This window comes from Melitaea cinxia, chromosome 3 (genome assembly GCF_905220565.1).
Source record: "Melitaea cinxia chromosome 3, ilMelCinx1.1, whole genome shotgun sequence".
NCBI classification, from domain to species: domain Eukaryota; kingdom Metazoa; phylum Arthropoda; class Insecta; order Lepidoptera; family Nymphalidae; genus Melitaea; species Melitaea cinxia.
The window spans coordinates 19,927,675-19,943,075 of record NC_059396.1 but is presented as its reverse complement, the minus strand read 5'-3'; the positions used below and the strand labels follow the sequence as shown (position 1 = coordinate 19,943,075).

The window sequence follows — 15,401 nt, the reverse complement described above, 5'->3', positions numbered from 1 at the left end:
TAGAAGTCCTTTTTAACAGACATTATTTGACGTTTAATTAATTAATTTTTTTATAGAAAACTAGCTGACCAGGCAAACGTTGTCTTGTTGCTGAACGCTATTAAGAAATGGGGGTTGGTGGTAGAAGGGTTAAAATTTAGGGTTGTATGTATTTTTAAAATAAAAAATAAACAATTTATATACCCTTAACATTTAGGGGGATGAAAAATAGATGTTGTTTGATTCTCAGACCTACCCAATATGCATACAGAATTTCATGAGAATCAGTCAAGTCGTTTCAGAGGAGTTTAACTACAAACACCGCGACACGAGAATTTTATATATTAGATTATGTTTGTTATTATTGATAGAATATACCAATATGCGTATATCTGTAAGATATATTTGAAATGACTGGCTCGTTGGCGCAGTTAGCAGTGCCGCGGTTTCCCGCTCAAGGGTCGATTGTTCGTTTCATAACATAATGAGCTCTCCGAGGCTGAGGGTAACCTTACGAGGACCTACTCTGTGTTTAGATACAATATGTATGAAGAATATTTGCACAATATATGTCTCGAGTGGTAATCAGACCCGCGCCTAGATGAAGCTTGACAGATGTTAAAGCGGATACTCGCCAGTCGAAATGGTTGGAAAAGGCTATGTACCTAATAGGACATTCAATATCACATTATTTTTTAAATTGAAGTATCAAGGAGATGAAAATCAAACGTAACACACTGAAAGTGTCTGCGTGCACATTATAGGATAATATCGCGCAGGTGGCATTCAAAGCTCCCGTGCAGAGTCTATTCAAATTGACTCAAATAAAAGTGTTATCACATCGATTTTCGATTTCTCTACATCCTGCTATCGTTCTATAGTGCTTACGTACAGGCTCGCTGGCTATACGCCAGTCTTTTTACCATTGCTATAATCGTGCCTCTGATATTCATGATTATTATCCTCTAAATATAATTGAACTACTTATTTCGTAGTCGTTTTATGTGATGTAGTTTATTTGAGGTTGAATTTATATTCAAATTCACATGCTTAAATCTAATGAGTTTTGCTTAGTAGTCTTATATCGCCAATTTATAAATGAATGGGAATATTGGTTTAAGCTTACAAAGCTATTATCTTATGGAAATTCAAATTCTATCATAATACAGCGCGTATATTTTAGTTTACTAATTACATTGTGAGAAGAAGTCCGCTTCAATGAATACGTTATCTAATATTAATTTAATGTTATCAATCGTGTCAGATCCTATCGTCTTTGAGGCGTCTCTCTATTCTTATAACACATTCTTCGTACAATATCGTCTTATAGACTATCACTCACCGTTATCCTCTTCAGCTGTCGTTTTCCTTTGTACCACGAGATGGCGGCGGGCGGGCGGCTGCCGGCGGACTCGCACGCCACCTCGTACCGGCGCTCCGCTGTTAGGACGCCTCCTTCGCCCATCTCAGAAGGCTTTTTTATTTCCACGGTCAGTGGACGCACTGAAAATATTGACTTTAATGAATTACTAATTTATAACTTAAATGCCAATTAAATAAGGGGTAGTTGGTGAGTATAAAGCCAAAATGCAAGGAAAAAATAAGTAATATTTAGAGAACGACGAGAAAATTTATTTATCTAAATTATAATTGTGTTTGTTCGCAAACGAAAAAAAAACCTACTTCAATTACATAGACAAGTAATACAACGTAAGTTAACGGTAAAAATTAACAAGATGTGTTATTAAACCCCTTAACCTTTTTCCCTTATAACTTAGAGGAATGAAAAATAGATATTGGCCGATTCTCAGACCTACCTGATATGCACACAAAATTTCATAAAAATCGGTCCAGCCGTTTCGGAGGAGTATTTTAACTAACACTGTGACACGAGAATTATATATATATATATATATATATACATATATATACGGTCGAATTAAGTAACCTCCTCCTTTTTTGAAGTCGTTTAAAAATTACATTAAAAAAAATGTCAATTATTTATTAAACTGGAAATATTTTTGAGGAAACATTATTATTGATACGAGTCCAATTGACAGGATGGAAAGTTAATATTTCATGAAATTAATATATGAGATGCGTTGTAACTTTGTAAACGTTACAAGAATATTATTCACTTCTTGATTTTTAATGTCCGTAAAAACAAATCTGTACTGTGTGGCTACGGTACTAAAGAATATAGCCGCCCCCTCTTTTCCTGTGGGTGTCGTAAGAGGCGACTGAGGGATGACACAGTTCCGCTACCACCTTGGAACTGAAAAAGCCGACCGGTGGCGGGATAACCATCTAACTGCTGGCTTTGAAATACACAGGCCGAAGGCGGGCAGCAGCGTCTTCGGTGCGACAAAGCCAGCCCTGCGGTCACCAATCCGCCTGCCCAGCGTGGTGAATATGGGCAAAACACACGAGTTCACGTTATTTTTGGCGTAAACTTGTGGAGGCCTATGTCCAGCAGTGGACTGTATAGGCTGTAATGATGTAAAAACAAATCTATTTAATCTAAGTATAAAATTTAGATTATATCTTAACTTACAGAACATGTCCAGAACTAGCGACACCTCCTTCGGCGGTACTAGATGCGAGTTTGCAGCCTGACACGTGAACACGGCAGCGTAGTCCGTTCTCCGTATCGCCGGCCACAGCAGCCTGTTCTCGATCACATCTCCCGTGTTATGTTCGTACTCTTCGTCCACTAAGACGCCGTTCACGAGCCACCGCACGGATGGTTCTGGACGACCTGGAGACAAAAAGCAAAAGAAATATTGACATTTGTTGCTATGTTTATTCTTGATTTATCAACCAGCAGGTAATGAGTTCCATATTGGGTCTTATTTTCTACGGGTTTTTTGTTCTACTCGAATTCTCATAGTTTGATCTAGCTTTCTTAATATTATCAAATGATGTATCATAAGATAATTCAATATATATATACTACTTAGTTGATAAAGAATTTCGGGACCGTGGGGGGATGGGGGGTGGGTGGGTGGGGAACACTACCCCTGGTACCACTATCACACCTCGGAACCCCATGGTTATGGAGATATCGATGGTTAAAGTTTTGAGGTTAGAAGAAGAATTTAAAGCTATTATTATACCTTTGAGCTCCGCGTCTGACTTCACCTTAGCTCCAACGCTGCAGGCAGTGCAATTCATGCGCCGTTTTGCAACTTTATAAGTTATTTTCGAACAGAAGTACGTAAAAATAATCTCGATTTCAAGATCAACAAACGATACAACTTGCGGTAACTATGCTTCGATCCGTAGCTTTAAGATGTTATATTCACATTTCGCACTTGATATTAGCATTTTAAACGTTAAGTTATTGTTTTTACACGATTTTTTTTAACAACTGAGAAATAGATGTTTTAATAAAAAATGACAGGCCACTTATCGTTTCGTTCTAAAACAATATACATTGTTTTTGTTTAAATAACTATAAAGGCAAAAGTCTTACACCATACAGCCTAAATCAAACAAATATCGTGTAATCAAAAATCGTGTAAAAACAATAACTTAACGTTTAAAATGCTAATATCAAGTGCGAAATGTGAATATAACATCTTAAAGCTACGGATCGAAGCATAGTTACCGCAAGTTGTATCGTTTGTTGATCAATCAACCTCAAAACTTTAACCATGGATATCTCTATAACTATGGGGTTTTGAAGTGTGAAAACCGTGTGAAACCGTGTGAAAACGTTAAATTAACGTGTGGAATGTTAAAATTAAGTGCGAAATGTGAAAATAAGATGTGAAAACTATAGAATGGAGCATGAGTATCGAAGTTGTATTGTTTGTTGATTTTGGAGTCGAAATCGTTTTTATTTTTAAAATAGCTTATAAAATGTGAAAATAACGTGTGAAATGTGAAAATAATGTGTGAAATGTGAAAAAACGCGTGTGAAATGTGAAAATAACGTGTGAAAGGTACGAAATTCTTCTTCTAACCTCAAAACTTTAACCATCGATATCTCCATAACTATGGGGTTCCGAGGTGTGATAGTGGTACCAGGGGTAGTGTTCCCCCCCCTCCCCCCCTCCTTCCCCCCACGGTCCCGAAATTCGGTTTTACCTAATCTAAAGCTTTACCGTACATTTTATGCAACATGTTACTAATTTTGTACTAAATCGGTGGTAGCTTTACTTTTACAAATATAATAATTTATTTTTAAAGTTTTAATTTGTAAAATGACGATTCGAAAGTGCTCTTGGAGCCTATTCGAATAAAGCTGTTTTTGATTTTGATTTTGACATATATATGTAAAATATATGCATTTATATGCATGTATATTAACTTATTTTTTTTTGTGTATTTTTGCAACTTTGAATAATCAACAAAATATTATCAGTCAATTGTTGTCGTTTTGGAAACAGCACCAAACAATTAAACATCTTAAACAATTTCGATATTTAAAATTTGTGATTCGTTTTTAAACGTGAAAATAAAGTTATATTAACGCTTATTAAAACTGTTTCGTTCCGCGTGGATTCATTACGAATCAACTGCTGTAGCACTAAGCGTCGCTTTAAAAATTCAGAATAAGGTCGAGTATATGGTTCTAATTAATTTAATTCGTAATGAACTATGACTGTTTATTATTCGCTCATTTTACGCTCGGTTTATTTGCCAAAAATACAGAAACTGTTTATTTAATCTTAAATGGATTCTACGGAAACTTGACAATAACTTGGGGACGGCAGCTCTATAAATTATATATTCCTGAATGTTTGGTCAAGCATCAAAATAATGAAGCGGGTTTACTGTACAATTTATCCCAATCTCCCAGAGCCACTTGAGCTGACTATCTGTCTCGAGAATCTCTCTGAGAAAATCTTCTGAAACAGTCGTGAAACTTTCCGTTCTCAAATCTAAGCTACACGACCATCCAACGGAGCACTTCGTTCAAATTAAATTACCAGTTGTGTACTAAGTGCGTTCAATCTAATTCCGAGTGTCAATGGATTCAATTTGGATTTGTGTTGAACGTCCTCGCTGGCTGCATGCATCTATTCATGAGGCACGCAGCTCGAACCGACGGCTTATGCTCGTCTCCAAACTCACTCTTGTAAGTGGTTTTGTTTACGTGCATATAATTACGCATAACGCTAAAATTTCAGTGATGTAAATTGGTTGAGCTAATCCACTTATAGAACTTTATTGTGTGTATCAGTGATGAAGTAAAAACACATGTAATACACAAGCTAAAATATGAAGGAAAAGATTAAATCTTCAAAATACGAAGATGGTAAAAATTTTACAGATTAAAATCCTCTCAACGAACAGGAACGGTAAAACAATCTTTGCCGTCAATTGTGTTAGTGGAATTATTATTACTCGTTTTTTTGGTAGAGTTTTTACACTTGAGCGTCGAAAAATGAGCGGCTAGACCGATACATTTAGTAAATGAATTAATTATTTACTTTGATTTCAGAAACATTTTATTTTTTCCTATCATTGGGATACGTACATAGTTGATTAATACTGAATTTTGATAACAAGTAAAGAGCGTCCTAGTTTGGCATAAACATATGATAAGTTGCTTAGAAATCATTTTAGTATTCGTTTGGACGTTAGAAGTGGCTAATATACACACATACCAACAGATTTTAACATTAACATTTTAACATTAAAACAAATGACAAAACAAGCACCGGCTTTCGATTAAATAAGAATCATCAAAATCTATACACCCAGTGAAAAGTTATGCGGTACAATACAGACGTAGATTGACAAAAAAAATAGTCAAGTAAATACGCATTACTATCATATAATGCATTATTATTATATTACTATAATGTATGTTCGGGGATAACTTCGTCGTTTTTGAACCGATTTTGATAATTCCTTTTTTTTGGAGGAGATATCCCAAGTGTAGTAACATGATAAGGAAAGCAGGATCTGATAGAATCCCAGAGAAATAGAGGGAAACCCTCGATAATCGTAGTGACGAATAGTGCGTTTGTTAATTTCTTTCGTTTACCTACGTTGTATTACTTGTCGATGTAATTGAAGTCGGTTTTTTTTTGTTTGCTCGCAAACGAAAATTATATCAGGATCGAAACTCTCAATTTAAGAGTGTACAAAGTAAGTATTTCCAATATTATTCTATCTATGGTATTTGTCTACGTAATAAAATCGTACTCTATCATCTACGTAAATTAATCCATTTCCAGTAAATAAATTTAAAATCTTTATTAAAAATACTTTTATAAGTAAAACATTTTCGGTAAAAATTTAAATTAATTAAAAAAAAAAGTGTATGGTTTTATATTTCAAAAGAGTAAATCTTCTGGTAATCCATACAAATAAATAAAATTGGAGTGTCTGTTTGTAACTGTTTGATATTGAAGTTGAGGAAATCAAAGATTTGAATTTTGAACATAGATTTATTGTTCGTTGGCGTTACAAAAGAGATAGTCATATGAAGTGAGCTCGTTCACTATTAATATTAAGGCCTGTAGGCCGCAAAGAGCTACCTGATGTCTTTAATTTATCTAGTTTATTACCAGCTGGGTTACTCTGGCCATTTCTCGTTTGTCTTTTCCGTAGATTGCAATTAATGTATTCGTTTTGTCACACGGTCGCCGGAATGTTTGATAGTGAAGTTGTGGAAATCAAATATTGAATTTCGAACATAGATTTATTGTTCGCTGATGTTACAAAAGAGATAGTAATAAGAATAACTTGTAGGTAGGTAGAAAAGAAAAATATAGTAATAAGAATTATTATTGTAGGTAGGGAAAAAAAGTATAAGTAGACAAACAGATGACAATGTTGCCATTATTAAAATAATGCGAAGAAGAGTAACATTAAAATAACCGCTTTTTACTAAATCCATATGGATGTATACACGGTAAATTACCAAAACAACATTTTTTTATAATTTTTGCCTGTCTGTCTGTCTGTCTATTTGTTCCGGCTAACCTCAGAAACGGCTGGACCTATTTTGACGGGACTTTCACTGGCAGATAGCTGATGTAGTAAAGAGTAACTTAGGCTACTTTTGTTTTAGATTTTTTTTTAATAACTATGCGAAGTGAACAACAATTATTTTGATAAATTCCACGCGGACAAAGTCGCGGGCACGGCTAGTTTTCTTAATAAGATTAACGATTGTTTTTAGCACTTTATAATAAAAATAAGACTCAAGAAAAAATAAGTCTTACAAGAAAAGTTAGCATTCGTACAAATACATACAATAATATCTCAAATATGACCAAATAAATAATAATAAATATCTACACAATACACACGCGGTCGTCTGTCCCAACTTAATGCTTGTGTTATAGGTAACAGCCGACTGGTATAGCTACATTTTTTTTTCGATAAACATACTTATAAATAATACATATATAAATCGATATCATCGGGGTGGGAATCGAACCCACAAGCCGCGGAGCAGAAAGCAGGGTCACTACAAACTGCGCCAACGGGCTAGTCAATAATAAATAAAATATTCCTTTACATAAAAACCAAAAATAAACTCATAATACGAACAAAAAAACTTTGTTTAGCTAGCAAGCGACGCTTTATTCAACAAGATTACAATATTACAAAGCCGTTTCGAGCCTCCAACCTAACACTTACTGATATCGAATAATCAAAATAAACAAAATATGTTATTTGTAGAGCTTCGCTTTAAATCCGACTGAGGGTTAACAATTTTAATGAGTTTGTAGGGCGTCTCCAATCTATTCTAATTATGTACGAACGGCGATTGTATCGGAGCTCGAGAACATTCTTGCCGGAACAATTAGATGATTTTCATATTGTAACAACTATTTCTGTTGTAGAAATTTGTTTAGAGCGAAATTATTTCGTTTAATTTTAACCTTAATTAAAGTTTCGAGTAATTCAATGATTAGATGGAAAAAGTTATAATATATTTTGTTTTTGTTATTAAATTATTCTCGTGTTACAATATGTATTCTAGTATTATAAATACTAATAATATAATTAATGATATTATAATTTTATAAGTCGGGATGAGATTGTTATTCTTTTATGCTAAAACTATTTCTATGAAGTATTTTAACGTAGACTTAGATTAACGCTAAGTTTTTTTTTTATCTCAATTTTTTCTTTGAGATTGGAAGTTAAGGGGGTAAAACCGCACAGTACAGCTTAATCTATAGTAATATTAGAAAGCGGAAAAGTTTGTTTGTTTGTTTTTTTGAACGCGCTAATCTCAGAAACTACTGGTCCTATTTGAATAATTATTTTAGTGTTAGATAGCCCATTTATCGAGGAAGGTTATAGGCTATATATCATTACGCTAAGACCAAAAGGAGCGGAGCACCAATGAAGAATGTTTCAAAATCGGGGGTTCTTTTTTCCTTTTGATACTACTGCTTCGAATTGAAAAAATCTTTCTGTGTTTGATAGGCCATTTACCGAGGAAGACTATGGACTATATTTTCATCGAATCAACGCTTGAAAAACCGATACAACAATTATTTTATATTTGAATGCTATAATTTTTACAAGAACTATAATTTTAAAGGATTTTAGAGAATAAAATTCCGTCGTTTTAATAGTTTTATATATGAAGGATTTCGTGTTTTATTGGCGGTAGTGATATCGAAATAGAAATAGCAGAATTTGTCGAACCTAAAAACATCAGATAAATTGTGATGTACTCGAAATACAATTTAAAAAGTCATTTCAACGATGGATGCATAAAAATGGAAATCAATTAAATATGAATAAAATTGTAAAATGAATCACGAACTTTTAACAATCAAAAATAAACTACTGGACAATTTCTATGTAACAAGGATTAAAATTATAGGTGATGAAGGATTTACATATTTCAAAAGACCTCTAACAATTAGTTGTGAAACACGACTGAAGTAAAACTTCTTGAGCTCTATCTGTAATATATGTACGTGTACATCTTCTGTTCACATCACCCGATCAGGCTTTTTGCAACGCTTTCGTCTCGCATTAACTAGCTTACTACCCAAGTCGCATAGAAGTTTTACTTCAGAATTTAAACTTGCGAAGCCGTTCAAACAGGCAGCTTCCAATCTCAGAGAATAAAATCGTTCACACTAAATTATTAGCACACTGCTACCATCTGCGGCTTCTTAAAACGTTTGGCCATACCTAAATGAAGACTTAGATAAAATTTACTTTCACATTATAGCAGTTAGTTGATGTTATTCCTGCCTGTGTTAACATACGGAGCCGAGATATAGACACTGACGAAGGGACTGGTCCACAAGTTTAAAGTCGCTCAACGTGCAATGGATCGGGCTATGCTTGGGGTTTCTCTCAAAGATAGGATTAGAAATGAGACTATCCGCGAGAGAACGAAAGTAACCGACGTAGCCCACAGAATTAGCAAGTTGAAGTGGCAGTGGGCTGGTCATCTGTGTCGCAGGACCGATTGCCGTTGGAGCAGACGGGTCCTGGAGTGGAGACCACGTCTTGGAAAACGCAGTGTGGGACGTCCTCCGGCCTATTGGACCGACGATCTACGTGAGATTGCCGGTGTAGGCTGAATGAGGATTGCGGAAAACCGGGATGTCTAGCGTGTACTTGGGGAGGCCTATGTCCAGCAGCGGACTGCAATAGGCTGAGCTGATGATGATGATGATGTTATTCCTTTTAACCGGCTTCCAAAAAGGATGAGGTTCTTAATTCGATGGTATTTTTTTTTGTATCATACCTCAAAACTTTTAACTGGGTTGACCGATTTCGATGATTTGTTTTTCAATCAAAAGGTAGTGCTTGTCATGTGGTCTCATTTAAATTTTATTGAGATTTGACAAGTACTTTCAAGCTATATCTAATAATGCGTATGTACTTGACTATTTTTTCCTTGACCTATTTTGTATTATGCCGTATAACTTTTCACTGGGTATAGCGATTTTGATGATTCTTGTTTCTATTCAAAGCTGATGCTTGTCTTATGTTCTTATTTACATTTGATCGAGATTTGAAGACTGATTTTTGAGTAATCTTTAATATCAATAAAATCTAAAGTATAAGAGCTATGCAATTGAAACTTTATACGTTTAATAAGTCCGCTATTGACATCATATACCCAGAATTTTGTTTATCTGGTATAATCCAAACCCAAGTTATGAGGGTTCAAAAAAACGACGAAGCGCTTCGAGAAAAGATAGGTAGTGCTTTTCGTTTTTTTTTTTTTTTGGCTCGTCTTGGCGGGGGCACTACCGTGCCCCCAGATAACGCGTATTTACTTGATTATTTTTAAATTTAAAGAACGGAAACTAATCCAAATTGATTTTTGGACCTTGTTTGTTACTTTTGTATATTGGTATAAGTTTGTATTAAATTTCCTTGATATTTAATACTTCGTCTTAATACTTTATGTTCATAGAAATGCAATGGGCTATCTGATGATTCATTGAATTTGGACCATTGAGACATATCGATATAGACCATTTTCGTTTTAATATAAAACTTAAAAAATAATTATTTATAAATAATTGTTGTATATCCGCCAACCAGCAGTGGAGCAGCGTGGTGAAGCTCCAATCCTTCTCCCACATGAAGAAAGAGGGCTATGCCCAGCAGTGGGATGTTACAGGCCGAATCGGGATCTTAATCGCCACTTTTGGTATTAATCCGTGAGAATGCTGACAAGAATTTTAAGGTTTAAAGAATTTATTCTCAAAAAGAAAATTCACTTACATGAGAACAACATAATAAATGTAATGATACAAATATTCGCCTTATAAGTAGGTACTTAGTTAACGGAATATAGTATAAATAAGTCGTTTTATATTTGTTCTTAATCACTATAAAAGTGGGTATTCTCTAAAATATACTTTGATAGTTGAGACTTAAATCCATTAACTGAGCTTACATTTTTTATATAGGGAGGTAATTTGTTATAAAGTTGTGCTCCATCGAAAGTAATATTTTTTTTTGCAAATTTGGTTCTTACTTTTGGAAGAACTAGCAAGCTTGGTCTACGGGTGCTACGTTTACTGCTTTGTTTTATAAATATCAAATTAGAATGCATGGATTTACTAATAATTTTTCTTACAAAATACAAGAATTATACACATAAAGTTGTCGTAGGTTCATAATATTCGTTTCTTTATAAAGTGTAGTTGTTGGTGTCAAAGGCGGATATCGAAAAAGTATTTTAATTATTTTATTTTGTTTTCTTTGAAGTTTTTGTAGTTTTGTTTTGCCAGTGTTACCCCATATTTCTATTAAATACAATAAATGCGATTTTACTAAAGAATTGTACATGTTATATTTTATTTTCACAGGTATACATTTTGAAACATTTACAAGTGACCCAATTAAAGAAGAAAGTTTTTTATTTATGTAGTCTATTTGATATTTAAAAGTTAAATAATTGTCTATTCGTAAACCTAAATATTTTTCACATGTTTTTTGTTCAATGGGAAAGTTGTCAAAGGTTAGTGGATCATGCGGTGCAATAATTTTATTTTTAGTTTTAAATACAATGTAACAAGTTTTGGAAGCGTTAATAGTTAAAAGATTGTGATTGAACCATTTATGTAGAACATCTAGATCTTGTTGAGCTTGAGCAATTATATCATTTATGTTACTACCAAAATAAAATAAACAGGTGTCATCTGCATATAAAGTCAGATGAACGTTTAGTTTTAAAGTTGCAATATCATTTACATAAATTAAAAATAGAAGCGGTCGCAAAATAGAGCCCTGTGGGACTCCACAGGTGACAGGTAAAGCACTGCTTTGGATGTCACCAATCTTGACGACCTGCAATCTGTTTGTTAGGTATGATTTTAACATTTCAAGTACAGCGCTCTTGACACCAATGTTTTTAAGTTTTTGTAATAAAAGTTTATGACTGACGGTATCAAAGGCTTTTTTTAAGTCAATAAATACTCCCAAAGCTATGTTCTTTCTATCTAAGTTCTGCCTTATTTTGGTCACTAGATCCACAGTTGCAGCGGTAGTGTTGCTTCTAGCTCTAAAACCGTATTGCCGTTCAGATATGAAATCAAAAGAATCCAAATACGTAACCAAGCGGTTGTGAATTAATTTTTCTAAAATTTTTGAGAGAACGGGTAGTACAGATATCGGACGATAATTTTCTGGGTCTAATAAGGAACCAGATTTATGAATAGGGGTTATTTTTGCAATCTTTAATGAGTCTGGGAATTTTCAACTCTATTGTCCCACTTTATTATGAACTCACCAGCAGTGAAGGCTAAAAGTCGTGGAGCTAATCGTTTTAAAAAAATCCTCAGCCTGTTACGATCTTTGATGATGAAAATAATTAAGCTAGAAAACATATTAGTTTGAAATGTTATACTCAAATAAAAAAGGATTCCAACGATAACACGTCGACAAATTGATTTGCAAAAAAAAAATATTCTATTTAGTCTTTTCATAAATGCAAATGAAACAGATCACGAACCTGATCGCTGTAGCGGCCTAATTTCACCGACGCACTGACTACTGGAAATTAGTTTCTATACACAAGACTATAAATTGTATTTTCCAAACAACACCCTTTCCAGGCTGATAAACAGCAACAGTGCTTATTTAAATTAGATTTCGGTGTTAGCGCAAACACGACACTGAAATAATTAAACCTTTGTCAATATTTTATTCGATCAGGTGTCTCTGTTGGGAAGCCGAATCGATGTTTTCGTTTGTACCTACAGCTTGTACACGTCCGTTGACCGACTTTGTAAGTGTCTAATAAATTTTGTTATGTTTGTCATTTTAGTAATTATGTATGTTGTTGAAGTTTGTACAAAGTTGATAAATTTTCGTCTGGTTTTTTCGGTGGAGTAAAATTTTCGATTAGGTAAACTTCATAATAAGGAGATCCATATTAGTTTTATTGTGACGTTAAAGCGTTTGAATGGTGTGTCTAGTAGTAAAAATCTGATTTTCCGCAAGAAAGTAGTTATACATATTGTTTCCCTTGATTTGAGACTAGTCTTAAACTTACCAACTTTATAAAAAAATATAAAGAAAATTGTAATTTTGAAAATAATTTAAGTACAAGGGTTAAAAAATCTCTTAAAAACGAAATAATAGTGGCTAAAATAGTAACTATTTTCATTAAAGACACAATAATCAAGAACTGGATTCAAGTAATTGTAAAGGAAACTTCTTATAAAAATAACAAGAACGAACTACGTATACTATTTTGTTTGTATCTGTAACGTCCTAAATAAATATTTTTTTATATTAATAATTACATAAGGGAAATAAACGGAAAGTATGTCACAATTAGAAATAGTTGCTATATTATATGATCAAACATTAGCACTATACACCGTTTGATTGCCTTAAAGGGATAGACGAATAATCATTACTAGAACATGAATATTCGGAGCGAGTGACTGTAATGTAGATGAGGGCGAGCAACAGGCGGGCCCTAACGAGTGTCCTAAAAAGGGGCTCCAACTAAGCCCCCATCATTAGAAAGGCATCTGCCCTTACAATCATTGAATCTTTTTTTTTTTTTTGAGCGTTTTAGAAAATACGCTTCAATCAATTTCTCGATTATTCAAATGCCTCGACCGTCACCTCACCGGGTCTCATGGAGCTTCGTGATCAGATAAAACCGGTTTTCATTTGATTTGTCTAAATTAAGCAACGTGATTTTAGAAAAGAAGTGTCTTTGCGGTAATATTATTTTATTTTATTATTCAATTAATAATGTAAATCGGATCGGTAACTTTAAACCTTTAGCTTCTAGAACACTTATCTTTTGGCTTCGGAGTTCATACAATCGACGTAACATGTGAATGATTAAATCGTTAATTGTATGAAGATACAAGTTATTTAGCTTTCAAAAATCATATGTATTAATGTAAATCATAATACCATGTAACACTAGGTGCACCTCGCAGATTCACACGTATTAATTTGAGATAAAGAAAATAGCCTAGAGCCATCATACTCGGTAAATGGTCTACACAATACAAAAAAAAAAACAAATCAAATCAAACAAATAGTCCCGAGATTCTCATCTCATTGGCCTTAGTCCGTCTATTGGAGACGATTTAGATAGTGTCAGATAGATACTGTGTCGCCTAGGTCACTCTTCAGGAAAACGCAGAGTTGCCTAAGTTCTGCGCCACCCTCTCGACCTCACTGGCTCGACGCACAGGCACGACGAGTCGATACGTGTGGAGTCAGTTCGGCTGCAGGAGTCTTTCGCATTTTAGAGCTGTGCCACGAATGCTTGACGGAGACCCCATTCCGTGTTTCAAATGAAGTTTCCCTTCTCCAGGACCTTAATGATTTTGGGCCAAGTTTATCCTTCGGTCGCTTTTTACGACCCCCCACGGGAACAAAAGGGGTGGTGCTATTCTACTCGGCCGACACCGAGATTACCGTTTTATAATATTAGTATAAATTAGTACAGATGTTTCACGATTGAATATTAGTTTAATAAAACACAAAGCAATACTTGTAATAAAATGTATCGAGAAAATAGGCAACAAGCAAAAGCGTTTGTATGCAAGTCACGGCAGAAGTGAAATTTCAGAAAAGTTGTAAGAAGGTTGGTCGTTGTGATTTGTTCTAACGACAACGCTCACGGCCTCGTGAAAAAGGTATTAAGCGCCATGCGTAACGCGTCGCTTGCGCGTTTTGAGCGGTAATGTATTCTTTCTCATTCCCACTTATATATACATTTGTCTTTGTTTCTTCATCGTGACCCATTTTCGTATAATCGAGTTTCAAATCACTTCAAAAATCACATAATATTTTATTATATACACTACATGTTCATGTAATGTCGAACACAATAACATTGATATATACGTTCACAAGATTGTCTTTAAGGAGAACTTTACCTACAATAGTAAATAGGAACTCCGACGTTGTTTTGTCTGGTAAAAGCCTTTCAGTGTCTTCGGGGGAGTGCCCTAAGGGCTGTCTTAAGAAACATTTTTTTATTCGAATTTGAACTTTATTGTCGGAACTTTCGTTGAACAGTTTATATATTTTTATTTTTATTTTACATGTTACGGTCGTGTCTATTGCAACGAAACTCAAAATAATACATTTCAACTGAATACTGCGCGAATTTCAACTATTTAAACAAAATAACCCTATTTACGTACATTCGGTATTCGGTAAGTGATTTCGGAACATATATCTATACAAATAAATAAAATTGGGGTGCCTGTTTGTAAAAAAAAGGAAATTAATAAAATCTTATTAAGGAAAATAATAATAGAAATTACTTAAATATATCATAGATCAAGTAAAAAAAGGTAGATAACGCACCTAGAACAGAAAACTGAAGCCACTTTTTTAAAGATGTGTGAGTGAGTGAAGTGTTGACACCTTTTAAAAAAAGTCCCTAAAATTTTTATTAAACAATTAATTTAATATAGGTAAAATGGGTATGTGAAAATAAAAACCTGTTTATAGTTTTAAATAAATTT

At 34.0% G+C, this 15,401-nt stretch overlaps 1 protein-coding gene across 1 annotated transcript in view; it reads right to left on the bottom strand.

Annotated features, from left to right (window-relative positions):
* The window catches only part of LOC123668473, a 268,966-nt gene that overhangs the window by 193,336 nt on the left and 60,229 nt on the right, over positions 1-15,401 (bottom strand). Inside the window, exons 6-7 of the mRNA XM_045602205.1 lie at positions 2,534-2,737; positions 1,322-1,482 (exon numbers count right to left, since the gene is read on the bottom strand). Coding sequence (XP_045458161.1) covers positions 1,322-1,482; positions 2,534-2,737 — 365 coding nt within the window. The remainder of the gene's footprint in view (positions 1-1,321; positions 1,483-2,533; positions 2,738-15,401) is intronic.